General features: G+C 41.0%; 2 protein-coding genes across 3 annotated transcripts; one reads left to right on the plus strand and one right to left on the minus strand.

The window, feature by feature from the left end:
- The first annotated feature begins 1,212 nt into the window (after nucleotides 1-1,212).
- On the plus strand, nucleotides 1,213-14,999 carry tonsl (tonsoku-like, DNA repair protein). Of its 2 annotated transcripts, none has more exons than XM_055053570.1 (28): nucleotides 1,213-1,508; nucleotides 1,591-1,686; nucleotides 2,536-2,678; nucleotides 2,973-3,156; nucleotides 3,237-3,366; nucleotides 3,869-4,040; nucleotides 4,842-4,956; nucleotides 5,025-5,173; nucleotides 5,934-6,086; nucleotides 6,672-6,797; nucleotides 6,938-7,136; nucleotides 7,224-7,279; nucleotides 7,369-7,458; nucleotides 7,602-7,674; nucleotides 7,766-7,929; nucleotides 9,544-9,667; nucleotides 10,088-10,266; nucleotides 10,340-10,793; nucleotides 11,133-11,341; nucleotides 11,526-11,626; nucleotides 11,712-11,868; nucleotides 12,191-12,269; nucleotides 12,357-12,664; nucleotides 12,957-13,128; nucleotides 13,566-13,741; nucleotides 13,818-13,891; nucleotides 14,189-14,322; nucleotides 14,572-14,999. In XM_055053570.1, exons 1-28 carry the CDS (start codon nucleotides 1,484-1,486, stop codon nucleotides 14,889-14,891), a joined length of 4,362 nt encoding a protein of 1,453 aa, XP_054909545.1. In that variant the 5' UTR covers nucleotides 1,213-1,483; the 3' UTR covers nucleotides 14,892-14,999. The 2 variants fall into 2 exon arrangements, with proteins under 2 accessions (XP_054909545.1, XP_054909546.1); XM_055053571.1 differs by having other exon boundaries at nucleotides 11,148-11,341.
- An 845-nt stretch (nucleotides 15,000-15,844) lies between these two features.
- On the minus strand, nucleotides 15,845-17,390 carry nkl.4 (NK-lysin tandem duplicate 4). Its single transcript, XM_055053458.1, has 5 exons — nucleotides 17,339-17,390; nucleotides 17,183-17,268; nucleotides 16,321-16,398; nucleotides 16,080-16,234; nucleotides 15,845-16,008 (listed from the first exon to the last, which is right to left on the minus strand). Exons 1-5 carry the CDS (start codon nucleotides 17,385-17,387, stop codon nucleotides 15,933-15,935), a joined length of 444 nt encoding a protein of 147 aa, XP_054909433.1. The 5' UTR covers nucleotides 17,388-17,390; the 3' UTR covers nucleotides 15,845-15,932.
- Nucleotides 17,391-17,478: the final 88 nt, after the last annotated feature.

Genomic DNA, 17,478 nt, shown 5'->3' on the forward strand with positions numbered 1-17,478 from the left:
GCAGAATTTATTCTTAAAGCTAAATCTGTATTTTACTAAATCTCTGTTTAATGTATCAACATTTAGTTCAGATTCTACCAATCCAAGTATTTTTGCTGTGAGCTAGAAATGATCAAATGCTGGTCAAATTTCTATTTAAAAAGCGTAATAACCTTTTAGTTTAACAAAAAATAGCTGAAAACTTCAAGTCACAAAACAACTTAATAATCCTCAACCTGCTGCAGTACACGTACTGGGCAGAACACAAGGGGACGCCAAATTCACATTTACTCAATAAAATTAATAATGGATACAGAGATAATAAACTAAGACATTGTTGCCAATTTTCTGTATTCATCACGTTTAATTATTCAAGCTACTTTTTTTTTTTTACAAAAAATAAACAGAAAGCAATCTATCATAAGTGTTTTTTAAATGTTTTATTTCAAACTCCCTGAGAATTTAAAGGGAAACTTAACAAACTGTCCACAGGAGGTCGTTGTGCTCAAATTAGATAGAATAGAATCAAACTTTAGCATTTTAATGTATGTTGTTTCAAAACTGAAGTCCAAAGGGGCAACAATTCAAAAATAAGTCGTTAAAAAATGTTTACCTAGGTGATATTTAAAATATAAATTTAAAAAAACATACTTATAAGTGTGCCCATAATATGTTTGATATTTTTCAAACTTTTTCCAACTTGAATGCTGAGATAAAAAATATAAAAAAATAAAATTGTCACCTTGTGTAGAAGCACTTAAGGCTCTCATATCTTGAATGATGATGGATAATAACACGCATGTTCGGATTCATTTTAATAGGTTTATAACTGTTGATAAACTGTAAAAGTAGAAAAACAAACTAAAAACTGAAGCGTTAGTTGAAATTTTAATTTTATTGACTCCTCTGGTTTAGGCCATGTTCAGTCTATATTTAATAACATTATAATGTTGTCATTTTGTGTTTGTTGTTAATGAAGTTAGGAAAGAGGCTCCACTTTAAGGCGTTAATTTCACCCTGAGTTTTGACTGTTAGACTGACTTTTACTCAGAAAGATTTTATTTTTCATGAGGCTGTCGCATTATAACTTTTACGTTACATTTTCTGAGAAATGTGTTAATAAACGTCTAAAGTAAAATCATGTAGCTGAAAATTGAGTTTTGTGGCGCTGTCCTGTTCGATGTTTCAGATAGCGGGACTGTGCCTTGCAGACAAAACTCCGGGTAAACCAACCATCGCTGTCATTGGTTCTCGCCTTCCTGGCGGGGAACTGTGAAGCTTATTGTGCATTTTGAGCCAAATGTCGGCGATCATTTCCTGAGATTATGACAGTAGATAGTTGATTTCTTTAAACCGACACCCGAACCGACCATGAATGCCGAACACGCAGATAAACGGCAGTTAAAATGAGCTAAAGGTTGTTCGGTTTATCCGTTAAGAAACCAGCGCGAAGCTAAAGTTGTCGTTTCCTCCCAGCTGTAGGTCTGCCGCTAGCTGGACAAAGATGAGCTCCTCTCGGGAAATTAAACGCAAGTATCTCTTTGTTTACGTTTCTCTTGCTGGCTTAGAAGGAGGGTGCTCACCTCCGCGCTGTTTTTGTTCGCGTTTCAGAGCTGCAGAAAGCTAAAAGCAAAGCTCAGGCTAACAGAAACTTAAAGGAAGAGGCTAACATCTGCAACCAGCTGGGAGAATTGCTGTCCAGGACTGGTAGGACGTGTTTTACACTTAACATCCCAATACATAGAGACAAAAACAGTTTTAAAATACATAAACACCATGTTGTGACCATTTCAGACTGCTGGATTAATTTAATGAAAAGTTTAGTGGAAGGAAAAAGTGTGATGACAAAAGGTGAATGAACTTTGTATAGAGGACAATATTTATGCTTTAAAATCCTTTCTTCTTGATTTCATTAATCATATTTTCTGATAAACTGAATTTGTGTGTGTGAGTTGTAAGCGAGAATCATCAAAACTAATAAAAACAAACTTTTGAAACTGGTTTAATGAGACGATATTGCATTTAATTAAATTATTTTGTAATTATACTGAATACACATCTACTTTAAAAGATTCTGTTTTAATCTCTACCAAATATAAACATTTGGTTTCCAAATGTCTGAATATTGAGAGCAAAGAGGAGTTGTTGCCAAAAACATGACCAATAAACTGAAATTAAGTAACTTTTTAAAATACTGTTATTTACTTTAGTTTCACCCATATATCAACAGTATTTTTGGTTTTCATTTTACTTCTCATACTTCTTACTTCAAACTTTTCTGTAGCTTCTGAGCGTCTTTGCAATGATCTGTTTTACTTTGGGCTGCAACTAACAGTTATTCTAGTAGTTGATTATTCTATCACTTATTTCGATAACTAATTGGATAAAAACATTGGCACATTTAGCAAATTTTTCATTTAGCAACTTAAGCTATTTTTACACAATATTTGAAAGAATCAAATGAGTAAATAATTAGAAATAATAATCAGTTTCAGCTTTCCTGGGTCCATGGTTCCTTTTTTCAGTTTGTCTTATTGTGTTTATTTTGCACCTCAGGTGACTATGAGGGCGCCATTAAGGAACACCAACAGGAGCTGTTGCTCTCTGAAGCGCTGAATGACGTGATTGGACGCGCTGTAGCAAACCGTAAGATAGGAGAGTGCTACGCTGAGATGGGGAAAATCGAAGCCGCTTTGAAGGTTGGTTTTCTGTACAAAAAAGCCTTGACTCATTAATGGTCAATTAGATTAAAATTAGTTTCAATGGATTAACTGATAAAGTCCACTTAAACCTTCTTTTAGCGTTGTAGTTTAGCCGCCATTTGTTATGGAAAGATGGTCAATCCTTTTGATACAAGAAAAAATAAAAGTTTTTAAGAAAGTAGCCGCTTATCAATTCATCTCTAGTCGATTTACTCATTAATCGATAACTTTCATCCCTCCATCCATCGTCTTTAACTCTGATACTGAAGAGTGAGATGTTTTGTTCTCCAGCACCAGCGTTGTCATCTGGACCTGGCCCGCTCAGTCGGAGATCATGCAGAGGAGCAGAGAGCGCTGGCCACCATTGGGCGAACCTTCCTGTTCCGGTATGAATCCGACCAATCAAAAAGCAGCTTACAGCAAGCTGAGGACGCTTTCAGGAAGAGTTTGGCTGTTGTGGATGAACGACTAGGCGGTGCGTGTCGGTTTTGTCTAGTTGATTAGTGAGTGATGTCGAATGACTCAGTAAATGATGTTTTTATTTTACATTTCTAGGGACGGTGCCTGCGCGAGAGATCAGTGAGATGAAGGCTCGTCTCTTCCTCAACTTGGGTCTGGTCTGCGATCATCTGGGGGAGCCCAAACGCTGCAGCGAGTTCATCCGACGGAGCGTTTTCATCGCAGAGTAAGAACAGGCAGATAGTTTATTTATACGACATCAGAGTGATGTCAGCTCATGGTGGCCATTTTGTTTACAACTTCTGTTTATTTAAACTTTGAATTCATATCAGCTCCCTGACGGAGAATTAGGAGCATGCTAAGGTGTTTTTAATTGGAAGAATAAAGTAATTTTATGAGAACTCAAGACATAAAAAATAAAAATGAGGATTATTGAAGTGATACTTCGGTTTCACAGATAATGCTTAATAGAAATACTAAACCTGATAGTTTCTTGTAAGCTAAAATTATTGTAGCTTTGGTCTAAAACTTTAATAATTTCATTTTAGAAAAGAGAGCCAGAAAGTTAAATCTGCAAAATGAGTAATTTTGATGAATTGATCAAATTATTACCTGATTAAAATGTCTTATAAATCAGGAAGTTTCGTCATTAATTTAGCATTTTATGTTTCTCAGATTGCCGATGTTGTGCTTCATTGTTTTACTTTACGTATTTTCCCCGTCTAAAGGAAGAGCCAGCTTCTGGAGGATCTGTACCGGGCGAACTTCAACCTGGGCAACATCTACTTCCGCAACGGCGAGCCATCCAACGCCGTCCGCTGCCTGGAGCAGGCCAAGGAGTGCGCCCGGAAAACGAAGGACAAGTTCAGCGAGAGCGAGTGCTTCCACTGCATCGGCAAGGTCCCGACCAAGTTTATGATCATCTCATTATAGTTCAGTTTTATTTCATTATTTTCTGTTAATTATTATTTAAATATTGTTTAGTGTTAGATTTTTCTATTGTTAGTTATAGTTGTAGTTTTTTCAAGCTTTCATTCACAGCTTATTGTGTTGTGATTATGTAAACATAGGGCTGGACAATATGGCTGAAACCTTTATCACAATATTAGACTTTCTTAACAGTTCATCAATAAATATTGATTAGTTTTTTTATTTTTAAATATTTGAAATATTACCAAACTGGCGGTATAACCTCCTGTTTTATCCACACTTTTCACTCCAGTTTATTTATTGTTTTTAAGTCGTTTTGCGGCAGCGTGGGAGGTTCCTCTGCTGCCCACAATGCAATTAACAGTGAAAATTATATTTATTGGATACTGAACATTCCATCAGACTTATTATCTATTAATATATAATATTTATTTATTGTCCAGCCCTGTTGGGTGATGAATACTCAACAGAAGATACTATTTTTAAAACATTTATTCACTCATTGTTGAACAAATGACTGACTGAGGCGTTTTAGTCCAACTTTTATTCTCGCCGTTTTGCAGCTTGAGGAAAAAAATCAGTTTCTTATCAATTTGAAAGGCTAAGAAATCGATTCATAAACACAAAAACCAAGGAAATTGTACACATAATTACAGTATTGTGGGTTGTTTTATTAATGTGTAGTTATAGTTTTTTCCTCATTATTTCAGTTATTGGAAATGTTTCCGTTGCTTTCTTAGCTCCATTTAACTGGAATAGTCTCATCCACAGGTTCAGCTTTCTCTGGGCGACTTCGTGGCAGCACGACGATCTCTGAAGAAAGCCCTGCTTCTCGGCTCGCAGCAGCTGGCGGACAAAATGGCCGTGAAGAAAGCTTTCAAATATGGTGAGAAATCCAATCTTGTTTCTGGCTTTGTCTTTGTAAGACAGTTGCTTTATTTCAATATTCTGCAGCTGATAAGGGCTGCAGGCTGGAGGAGCTGCTGGAGGATCTTGGCAGCAGACCCAGTTCTCACCAGGTTGTGGAGCTGAGCGAGCAGCTGGGCGATCTCTGCTGCAAACTGGGCTGCTACACCAAAGCTCTGGACGCCTACCGGACTCAGGTGAGACATAAGACTGGGCCATAAATCCATTTCAATTAGTAGTTTTGGTGAAACTAAATGCTTTCATTTGTTTGTCAGATTTAACTTTTTGGAAAATCTGTACTTTTTCCCCACCAATTATCAAGGGCGGCCATCTTGTTTCACAGCTTCTGATCATTTGAACTTTGAATTCAGGTCAACTCTACAATGAAATATTAGGACCAAGCTCAAAAAGGTTTTATTTTGATCATAAAGTCGTATTATTACCAGAATAAAGTTGTATTAATACAACAGTCGTATTATAGTTGTAATAATATCAGAATAAAGTCGAAATATTGGGATAATAATGTGGTTATTTTATGGTAACTCAAACATTGAAAATAGCAAAAAGATAAAATGAGGAAAGATGAGCATCTTCTGAAGTTATACTTTAGTGTAAACTTTTACAAATAAAAACACTTAATCTTTTAACACATCAAATTATTATCAGTAGCACAACTTTATTATAAAAACGTTTTTCTCGTAATTTTAAGATGTTTTTCTGGTAAAATTGCATCTTTATTCTCATGATTAAACAGAAATTCTCACAGCCTGGCAATAACATGTCCAACTCACAGAAAGAATGCTTGAAATAACACTTTTTGAAAAAGTTTTATTTCCATTTTAGCTAAAAACAGAAAACTGATCTGTTATAAAAAAAAAAAAAAAGATTTTATTTCTAATCCATATCGACATTTTTGCCGGTGACTTTCACTGCATTTTGTTTTCTGCTGCTGCTCAGTTGACGGCTGCTGAGGCTTTGGGGAAGCCGGATCGGGAGCTGGCCGTCATCCACGTCTCCCTGGCCGCGACCCACACCGACCTGAGGCAGCACCGCCGGGCCGTGGAGCACTACAGGAAGGAGCTGGCGCTGCGGCGCGGCAACGCCGCCGAGGTGCTGATGAGCAACACGCTGCTGCGTCTTCTGGACTGCAGCTCACTAAAAATCAAACAAGTTAAATGAACGGTGTAAAGTCAAGCAGAAAGTGTTGAGCTTTCTGCATATTGATGGTGGGATTTGTTTTAGCTACAGATGGATGTGTTGCTAAAGATGGAAATGTTTTCCCCTCGTCTGTTGTGGAGGGAAAAAAGAGACTAAATTTCCCAAGAAAGAAAAAACTTGGAGATTTCTAAGTTTGAACAGTCAATTTAAACCTAAAAGTTTTTAGTTTTATTTCAGAAACTTTCTATAAAAAACAAGAACATGTCAGTTTTCCATTTATTTAAAAGAAATTTAGTTCTCCTTTTATCCTTATTTTTAGCAAAACTATGACCCTGCTACATCATCATAGACAGTTTTTATTTTCTTATCTGAAAACAAACTGAATTGTTTGCATTTTTGTTGTATTTCAAATATTGCATAAAATAAGTGTCAGTGAATATATGAAAAATTCATTACAAAAGTTAATTACGATCACTTGATTAATCGTCAGAATAATCAGTCACTGAGTGTTGCTTGCTTTCGGTTTCTGTGTTGTAGGAGTGCAGCACGTGGCTGAACATTGCCGCCGCTCAGGAGGAGAGCGGCTGCAGCTCGGAGGACGTGGAGAGCAGCTACAGCTCGGCCGTCAGCTGCGCTGAGGCGTCTGGCCACGCCCGGCTGCAGGTGAGCTGATGAAATGGCTCCAGTGGAGCATTTAATTAGCCTTAGAGAAGCTAAATAATAAAATGATTAAAACAGTCTGTAGAAATGAGCTTAAAGTTAGTTTCCGGCATGTTGATGGAAGTCGGCTCTCGTTCCTGCAGAAGCGGGCGCTGCGGCTCTGGCTGGCGTCCCGGCGGCGGCGCGGCGCGGCAGGCGATGATGCGTTGGAGGCGCGGCTGCGGCGGCTCTGCGCCGCAGGAAGCTGGGACCCCGAGGGGAGTGACGGAGAGGAGGAGGAAGAGGAGGAGATGGAGAACAGCGAACCTCTGGATGACAGCGACGTGGTTCTGTCAGACTCGGGTTCGGAGGCGTTCATCAGAACCGAGAGAGAACAACAACCAATCGATCAATCAGTTGATTAATTGATCCTGTTTGATTTTCCTGTAGACGACGATCTGGACGGTTACGACAAGATGGTGTCAGGACGAAGGAAGACAGGAAGGGTGAGTGGCGCAGAGCGGCCATTTTTAATATCTCAATTCAGACATTTTTACCTTAAACCTGTGACCTTTGACCTTTGACCCTGCTTTAGTGGAACAAGAGGAACGAGAAAGGAGAGACGTCTCTGCACAGAGCGAGCATCGATGGAGACCTGAGGCAGGTCGTCTACCTGGTGGAGCAGGTGAGCAAACTAAACGCTTTCATCTGTTCGTCAGTCGTTTGTTCATTCATTCATTCATTCATTGTTTCATTCATTCATTCATTCATGCTTTCGACTTTTTCGTTTTCCTTCCTTCTGTTCTCTTGTTGTCTGACCTGTTTCAGGGTCACCCGGTGAATCCCAGGGATTACTGCGGCTGGACGCCGCTGCACGAGGCCTGCAACCACGGTCACCATGGTAAGCTGGTGTTTCATTCATTCATTTTGATTTCTGTGGAAAATGATCCACTGTGTTCACGTCGTTCCTGTTTTGTTTTTTTTTCCCCCAGACATCGTAGCCGTGCTTCTGGACCGCGGCGCCAACATCAACGACCCCGGCGGTCCGCTGTGTGAGGGCGTGACCCCGCTGCACGACGCGCTCGCGTGCGGAAACTTCAAAGTGGCTCGGCTGCTGGTGGAGCGAGGCGCCTCCGTCACGATCCGAAACGCAAAGGTTTGAGTTTTCTTTCTCGGTCTTGATGGGGAAAAAACTCTGAATTCACCCCAAAACCAAGCAGGCCACAGGTCAGAGGTCACAGCTCTGAGTAGTTTATGAATAATGAAAGCAGATTCAGGGTGTTTACAGCAACGTGTTGGGGCAGGGCTCCTGCAGGAAATGGAAAAGGATCCAATCATTTCATCGTTTTGCTTTCCGGTTTGGAGAAAGTAAATAAAAGTTTGCAGAGTTTGTTTCAGATGTTTTTATCTTCTTATTACCTTAAGAAGCATCCCATCTTCTTTCTCTCTTTCTTTCTTTCTCTCTTTCTTTCTTTGTTTCTTTCTTTCTTTCTTTCTTTCTTTCTTTCTCTTTTCTTTCTTTCTTTCTTTCTTTCTTTCTCTCTTTCTTTCTTTCTCTCTTTCTTTCTTCCTTCTTTCCTTCTTTGTTCCGCCTTTTCTGTTTTCTTCTTAGATCACGTCGTCTAATTCTGCACCCTTTAGAAATATTTTCTATAAATTATTTTCTATTTTAAAGTGATGACTCTGCAAACTTGGTTTTATTTCAAGCTTGATGTGTTTGTGGTTTTCACACTATTCTGGTTTCTCTTTCCAGTTTTTCAGATGATGTTTAATTTGCTGCTGTAGCTTCTTGCGTTAATCCAGACTAGCAGAAATAATCAGTTGAAATACTTTCCCCTGTTGATAACAGATAGAGAATATGACTAAATGCACTTTTCACTCACTTTTAATTGGATTATATGTGAAATGCTTTTGAGTTTTTTTTGGTAATTAATTGAGCTGCAGATCTTTGAAGGGCCGCCATGGACTCAGATCTGACAGGAACATCGACGCTGTGGTGGAGACGATTTATCAGTGCGGTTTTTAGCCCTTGATGTGAAATTGGCTACGTGGCTCTGATGTATTTTTGATACAAACCGTTAAGTTTTACTTTAACTTCTCAAGAACTTGAGAGGTTTAATGTGAGAGAAAGTCCCAGTGACATTCTCTCACAGGTCGATGAATGTTTGCATGCAGCAGCTTCAAGTTGTTTCCACATGTTGCAGATAAATCTGGAAAAATTTTCCCTCTCAAACTTTCTTTCATTTTGGGACTTAAAGATAATTTTGATGCATTTAATTATAATTTCTGCTTTTTAAGCCACACAAACTGGTGTATAAATGTGAAGTGAAAGGAAAGTTATCAATAGGTTTTCACATTTTTTACAAAAAGAAATCTGAAAAGTGTGGGATGTGATTCTGGAATTGGGAGCATGTTGGAAAAACTATGTTGGTTCTGAGTCAAAGTCAAGCAGAAAAAGGGTCTATTCAAGTATTTATTTATCTGCAGGTGCATCCTTTACTACACATAATCAAACATTTCCTGAAGGAATGCTGACATTGCCTAAAATGCAATGAAAAGTTTTTTCTTCCTTATTTACAAATAATCTAATATTTAAAAAAGGCTAAAATTAAAAAACCAGCAGAATGTACACACTGTCAGAATAATCCATTTCTAAAACAGTTTTTCTTCCGACTGTTTTGCAACACTTTGTGTGATTTTAATGGAACAAAATGTGGGAATCAGTCGGGATATTTTCTTGTCGTGATTTTAGTTGTTTCCGTTCCTTCAGGGTGAGACGCCGATGGACACGCTGCGTCACTGGCAGAGGACCTACAGGACGGAGCTGGACGAGGAGACCAGGCAGGAATGTCTCTGCACGGAGAAGCTGCTGAGGAAGGCGGCCGCAGGAGGAGGTGAAGCGTTACCCAGCATCCCCGGCAAATTTCTGCCCGTTACCTACCAACCCAATCTGAGCAACAAGTGTTTTGTCGACTTACCATTCTGAAACCACTTGCTGCGTTCTTGTTGGTTGTGCAGGAGGTTCCACTTCTGCTTTTCAAAGATGTATGGTTGTATAATTGCTCATCTGTTTGCAGCCATTTTCACGTGCGAGTGTAAATGTAGAGTTGGGGCGTGGCCAGCAGCAGATTATTTGGATTTAAAGTGACAAGAGGCCTTAAAACGACTGAAAACAGGCAGAAATTAGCAGATTAAAATCTCATAACCCAAAAACGATTTTGTAAAAACATGCTTTGTTAGACCTATTCTCAGGTCACCTTCAAAGCAACACGCTGCTAAAAAATTTTAATTTTCCCAATTTCTTTCCAACACAGTTCCTGCTGCTCCAGCTGCAGCCAAGCCGTTTGATGCCCTGCAGGACAGCCAGCTGTTTGACACAGAGAACTCGGAGCCCCTCCTGACCACCGGAGGGCGCTCTTCGTCAAACCAGGACAGATCCAACACCAGGCAGCGGCAAGGAGCCAGAGGGACCGAGGGCTCTGTTTTATACGGGGTAAGACAACCTCAGAGTTGCTTTTGTTTGTGACAGAGAGAAAAGTAAACCGGAGTCTGTCTGTATGGTTCAGACGTCCAGCAGCGGCTCAGACGGCAGCGACTCTGACAGCCCGGTCAGTCCTCTCCGTCCCGTCCGTCCCAGACACGCCATCCCAGCCGCTCCGAGTCAGAAGGAGAATCCGTCAACCCAGGAGCCGCTCAGGACCGAAAGCACCAGGGAGGCCCCCGCGCCGTGCGTTTTCCAACGGGACGAGTACCACAGCGCCATCCGCAGCTTGGGCAGCGCCAAAACTCTTCGCCAGGCTGTTTCGCAGCCGCAGTTCTCCAGCACGCCGACCGTTTCGTCCGCTCTGGTTCCGGAGGACGAGTATCTGGCCGACGACTGGTTAGAGGATGATCTGGGTGAGATGCAGCCAAAGAAGAAGAGACGACTTCGAATGGATTTCACAGAACCGAGACGTGAAGAACCGACTTCATCATCAGCTAGAAGTCAGAATCATCTGAGCTCTGAGTCGTCCTGCAGAGGTAATCGCTGAGATTTCAGTTCTTAATCTGAGTTTCTTTCCCAGTTTTACTTTCCTACGGCTCAACGGCTGCAGCTAACAATTATTTTAGTTATTGATTAATCGACTATTCTGACGATTAATGGATACGTCTTGTTAAAAACTGGTACCTTCTGCACTTTTCATTTAAGTCTTGTTTATATGACATTAGAATTACATTAATAACATGCAAATAAACAATTTAATTACTTTTTAAATAAGAAAGTGAAACTAAAGAGCAAAAAAAAAATTAAATTAAAATTAAAGCAAAATTAAAATTACATTTTAGTAATAAATGTTTTAATTGTTAGATCGCTGTCAGGCTCTCTTCCTCCAGGCGCTGTGTCCAGCTCGTCCAGCAGGGGGCTCTCTCAGCGGAAGAACGGCTCGCTGAAGCCTCACCAGGTCAAGATGACGCAGATGCCAGGGATGGTGAGGCTGGGCACACGGGAGGTCAGCAGGTCAGACAGCCCCTCCGTTACAGACGACGAAGACGTGAGGCCTGGAGCTCTTCCACTGGGCCACTTTCAGGTGAGACGCCAGGTACTAACTTCAACTAAATGCTGTTTATTTGTACAGCCCTGACGCAAAGTAAATGTTCTTTACTGTGAGGCGTCCAGCCAATTGTTGCTTTTCTCCCCCCAAAAAACTGGTATAAAGATGTCACATTTGAAGGTGAATTTGAGTCTCTTCCTGGTGTGCTTGTATATTTTAGCCTCCAGTTCTTGCTGCTCCCATACCAGCATCACTGCCTCCACCAATCAGGATGAGGGTCAAAGTGCAAGAAGATGTCTTTCTCATCCCAGTTCCACAGAGGTTTGTGTTGCAGAAGCCCTGATTTCAGATCTGGAGGGTTCTGGGGGGTTTTCCAGTTAAAACCATCATGCTGGGGTTTTTGCAGCGAGGCGGACTCCTGCACCGTGTCGTGGCTTTGTGAGCAGGCAGCTCAGCGCTACTACCAGAAATGTGGCCTCCTGCCACGCCTCTCGCTGCAGAAGGAAGGAGCGCTGCTCTCTCCACAGGACCTGCTGCTGGCTGTGCTGCACACCAACGAGGAGGTGAGGGATAAATAAAGGACGTTAATCAATCCACTTTCGATAAACTGATTAATCGATAACTTGCATCCATAATCCTTTCTCCAGCTGAACAGAAACAAAATTGAAGTTATAAAAGAGGAATTATCTAGAGTCAATGCACAGCTTCAGTTATTACAACTAGAAACCAGAGATCAGGCCTGAACTAGACTGACCTGAACCTTCAGAGCCACATAAAGACAGTCACAAAGTCAGCCTTCCAGAATTAGAGGACTAATGTCTCAGCGGGATCTAGAGAAATGCATCCATGCATTTATCTTCAGTCGTGTCAATTTGATTGATGCAGGTTTTGGCTGAAGTTTGCTCCTGGGATCTCCCTCCTCTTCCTGATCGCTATAGGAAGGCTTGTCAGAGTCTGGCAGTGGGTGAGCGACACACACCGTAACGCAACTACGAGTTTTCTGATTCTTATTTTCTTTATTTGCTGTAACCAAACGTTTCTCCGCCTCCAGACGAGGACAGACGCGTCTCCCGGCTGTGCGAGGTCCAGGACGGCGGCCAGTCCGTGTCGCTGTGCGGCCTCGGTTTGGCCCCCGCCTCCCTCAACCCCCTGCTGCGCGCCCTCAAGCTCCAGGTCAGCCTCACCGAGCTCCGCCTCTCTGGGAACCGTCTCCACAACAACCTCCTTCCGGAGCTGGTCGCCACCACAATCACCATGCCCCGCCTCCGGCTGCTGGACGTTTCGGCCAACGGCATCACGGGGGAGGGCCTGGAGAAGGCCGTGGAGGCGCTGAGGGGACAGAGTCGCCCTGCATACGCGGTAAACCACTTCATGTGTTCACACTGTTCCTCTCACATTATCACCACAACGATGAGAGTGAAGCAGCAAGTACCCTTCAAATCTTACCAAGTGTTGTTTCTGCTGCAAATATCACTGCACTTAAAGCAAAACTAAATTATAAATAACATTTCAGTAAGATATAGGAGCTTGTTTTAACTAATAACTCCTTAAAATGGCAGAAAAAGTTCTGGTTCTGTTAATGTACGGGAATTTTGAGGAATTATTGACTTAGATCAAGGCTTATATCTGTCAATCTGTTTTGGCTCTGCAGTACCTGGAGGAGCTTGATCTGAGCCTCAACCCGCTCGGAGACGCTGTGTCCGAGTCTCTGTCCTGCCTGCTGTCCAGCTGTCCTCTGCTGTCCAGGTTGTGTCTGCAGGCCTGTCGGCTCACGGCCCGCTTCCTCCAGCAGCACCGCCTGCTGCTGGCCGCCGCGCTGACGGGTAGGATGACAGACCCGCACCGCGAAGAGACACTGCAGTGCCTAAAAGTCGACCTTTCAGGCCATTCTGCCGACATAAAGCTGTAAATCAGCTGCTTTGTCTTCTTTATAACATGAACATTCACTTTAAAAGGCCAAATTACTGTAAAATCAACTTTTATTGAATTTGGTGAATTTTTGTTTTTTTGTGATCATTTTTGGAAAATGTGGATTTTTGCACTCATTGGGTTTCCGTAGTTCAGTGATGTCATCATGCCCAGGTCGGCCTTCTTCTATTTGAATTCAGGTCAACTCTACAGTGAAGTATTAGCAAACGGCTAATGCAACAGTCATGATTATTAAAGCTGTAATAAAATAACTGTTTCATTTTATTTGGGAAGAAAGTGAAGGGAAAATGTATTAAAATGGCTGTTTAACTAAAATCCCTTCATGCCTCAGGACTGGGCCACCTGAAATCAGTGTCTCTGTCCCACAATGCACTGGGCTCCACTGGCTTTGAGCTGGTGCTGAAGACTCTGCCCCTGCAGACGCTCACTCACCTGGACCTGGCCGCCGTCTGCAGGGGTCCAGCCGATCAGCCGGCGCTGGAACACCTGGCCAAACTCCTGTCCCAGGTACGAACACGCCCAGGTTGGGACGTTATGGACGTTTCTCTACGATGAAACCAGTAAAACCAGTATGTTTGTACAGGGCGAGTGTCCTTTGATCCACCTGAGTCTGGCAGGAAATGGACTGACGGACGGCAGTGTCGCCATCTTGGCCAGGTGTGTGAATGGATGAAGGTCCCCCATGTGGACGATAAATCGGTATCGCCATAGAAACTGAACTCTGATCCATCTTTAACTCTCGATTCTGCTGATTTATGTAAACCTTATGAAGTTAGCAGACGTGGCTAGCTGCAGCTAACTAGCTTCCTGACAGCAAGTATGGGAGCTGCAGAGGCCAAAAGACGACAGACTCCTGTTTATTCTTTTCTGATCGCAGATATCAGCTAATTCTGCGTTTTCTTTTGATTTCTATAAAACTGTGACATCATCAGCTCAGTTTCTGTTTTCCGTCAGGTGTCTGCCTTCGTGTCCAAGCCTGACCAGTCTGGACCTGTCAGGAAACCCGTCCGTTTCCTGGTCGGGCCTCCGCAGCATCCTGACGTCCGTCAGAGAGGCTTCTCGACCTCTGACCCTTCTCAACTTGCAAGGTGGACATTAGCCTGTAGTTCTCTTTACACACATTAGTAAATATCAAATTCATCGTCAGAATAATTGATTAGTAGGTTTATGAAATAGTGAATTTAAACTTTATTTTCCATATTATTTGAATTGTTTTACCTCTAAAATATGGGAAAGTTTGAAAAGTGATTTGAAAGACTCCGTTCTTCTACATTTATTAACATTTTAGGTGTTAAATTGATATTTTTGTGGTGTAACATTTGGGTCCTCTTCATCAGGCTGTCAGGTTTCTGGTCCTTGGAGCAGCGAAGAGCTGGACGGTTTGTCCGAACTGGTGCAGGATCTCCGGCTTTGCTCCCAAGGATTAAACAAGCTGGACAGAGACGCACTGAGGCACAGCTGGGGACTCCAAGATGGAGGCTGTGTGAACCGAAACGCCCGGTTTGGACTCCAAGATGGAGGCTGTGTGAACCGAAACGCCCGGTTTGGACTCCAAGATGGAGGCTGTGTGAACCGAAACGCCCGGTTTGGACTCCAAGATGGAGGCTGTGTGAACCGAAACGCCCGGTTTCTGCTTTCTTCAGCAGCGTCATCATGAGGCCGAGAGCCAGCTGTGGTGTTGAATGTAAATACTTGTGTTTAGAAGTATCATTTTGCTTGTTCCTTTTACACTAAATAATGGAAACTTAAATGAAAAACCAATAAAAATCCCTTTATTTCCAATTGTCTGCATTTTTAATTCCATCAGTATTTATGGGTCTGTATTTTTGTATTATTATTGTATGTATGTAATATCTGTTTTTTATGAAATAGGACTAATTTTATTACTTCGTTCAAGCCTCTATCCCAGTGTATTGATTGATTGATTGATTGAGTTGTCTACATTATTGATTAATAAGCAGCTGTTTTCTAAACCTTAGCCATCTGTTTTCTATTAGATCGACAGCGATTTCCTAAACTCAGAGGTAAATTTATCAGAGAACAATGAATTTTGAAAATATATTGTAGCACCCTCAATGATTTAGCCGTCCGCCATCTTTGTTCTTTTACCAACGGCTCCGCTTCAGTATGACCAGCAGCGCCCCCAGTGGATGGCGGCTAAATTACAACACTAAAAAAGCTCCAACTAATTGGAACTAATTTTAAGTTAATAAACCATTTACGGACAATTAATTGTAACTCAGTTAGTTATTCACATCCCTTTCTTATAGTGGAGGCATGACCTTTGACCTTATCTAAGATTTATGGATGCCGTATTACTTTTCCCACAAGGCCATTGAGGTTCTTAATTTTTTCTCCCATAATATCTCAGTTTTATTGTATTTGACTAATATTTAAATTGATTTGATCTCCAGTCAGTTGCTTTGTTTCTTTCTGCAGGGGGGGATGTGAGTTTTCTGTCTGTTTTCTTAAAGATTTTGCCTTGCAAAAATGCGAAAACATGCAAAAAAATAAACAAGGGCCGATTAGAAAAAAACTGACACAACAATGTCAAAATAAAGCAATTTGTCAACTTTATTTGTTTCAGAAAAAAAGTTTTAGCTGAAGATATGCTTTAGTTAAAGGAAGCCAAGAAAAGCTCATTATTTGCCGTTTGAATGCTTTCAGTTGCATGAAGCTCCATTTATGTGTCTGGCTGTCAGTTGACCTCACTGATCTCGATGCGTCGCAATTCCTGTTTGTTTGGATAGAAGATCATTTCCAGATCCTTTGGCCTGAAGAGAAAAAACAAACCAAATTAAAGTGTTGCAGTGAAAAACTGTAAAGCTGATCTGCGCTGACTCACTTGCACGCTCCAACGTTGACGCAAATCGTTCTGACGTCATCAGTCGTGGTCAGCTCCTCAATCAGGACTCCAAGGTGTGCGTTCATAAATTTACGGCACTGTGATTTCAGTATTCCAATCCCATCGCAGACGGATCTCAGTTTTGCTTTAATGGCCTGGAAAAACACAAATAAATGAGTTTTTTTTCTCTCCACGTGTCTGATGGGATTTTTTGCTGCATGCAGCCATTTTGAACTTTTACCTCCACGGTGGAATTTGATCCAAGTTGTTTTTTCAACTTGTTCAAAGCCCATTTGCATCCCCAGCACATCCCTGGAAGCTAAAAACAAGAGTTGGAAAAATAAAACTGAATTGATTTCACCTCATGCAGAATTAATCCAACTTTTTATTTAAATCCACTTTAAACCAATTTAAATGTATAACTAAACGACGTCGGGTAGAAACCAGTCACATTAACTCACATTTACTTGAGTAACTTGTTGGAAAAGTTACTTTAATTAGAGGAAAATATCTGGGAACTCTACCCATGTGTAGCTTCACCGAATGAATAATAAGTTTGTTTGAATCAAAATTCACCAGAAACACTTTAGATCTGCAGTTTCAGCTAAAGCTTCATCTTGAAATCGATTTTATTTCTGATTTTATTATTTTATTATTCTTGTAAAATTATTTTCAATTAGGTTCTTAAAATTCTAAAAGATCCACTTAAATCAACATTTTAGTTCATATGATGATATAACTTTTAAATAATATAAAGACTCGACTAAAAATGTTATCGCATTAAGTCATAATATGTTACCTGATAATAAAAAATGTCAACATATTTTGCAGCGAATATGTTAAACGAAGGTTAATAATTATTGAAAAGTGAATAAAAGTGAGAAATTTTTTTTTTTTTTGTTTACATATTTTAGTAGCTTTCTGTGCTGTTTTTAGCCAGAAACTAAAGCTATTCATCTTATTATTGGCTTTTTTTTCCTGGTTTAACAACAATTGCGTGTTTCAGTTGCATATATTTCTAAAAATTGTTTATTATAGATACAATGTAAATTGGGATAAATAGCTACCAGAATCATTTTAACCAAATATTTTGAAATCCTTACCCGTTGTACGTCTACATCAGGTTCTCCCAGCTCATCATCATCATCATCGATCCTGACCTTCAGGCTTCTTCCCTGGACCATCCAGACTGTGAAAAGGTTAAACAGTTTTATTAATGCAAACCTGAGTTAATGCGAATTTTGAAGGAAAGTGCGTACTTGAACAAGCCACAGCGATGCACAGCAGGAGGAGTGAGCGGTTCTCCATTGTCTGCCTGTCGGCTGAAACCTCTGGAGCAAAGTTGGACCGCAGTATTTATGTCTGATGGAGGAGAAGGAGGTGGATGTGCATGCAAATA

Source organism: Poeciliopsis prolifica, unplaced genomic scaffold (genome assembly GCF_027474105.1).
Source record: "Poeciliopsis prolifica strain line A6 unplaced genomic scaffold, Auburn_PproV2 SCAFFOLD037, whole genome shotgun sequence".
Lineage (NCBI taxonomy): Eukaryota > Metazoa > Chordata > Actinopteri > Cyprinodontiformes > Poeciliidae > Poeciliopsis > Poeciliopsis prolifica.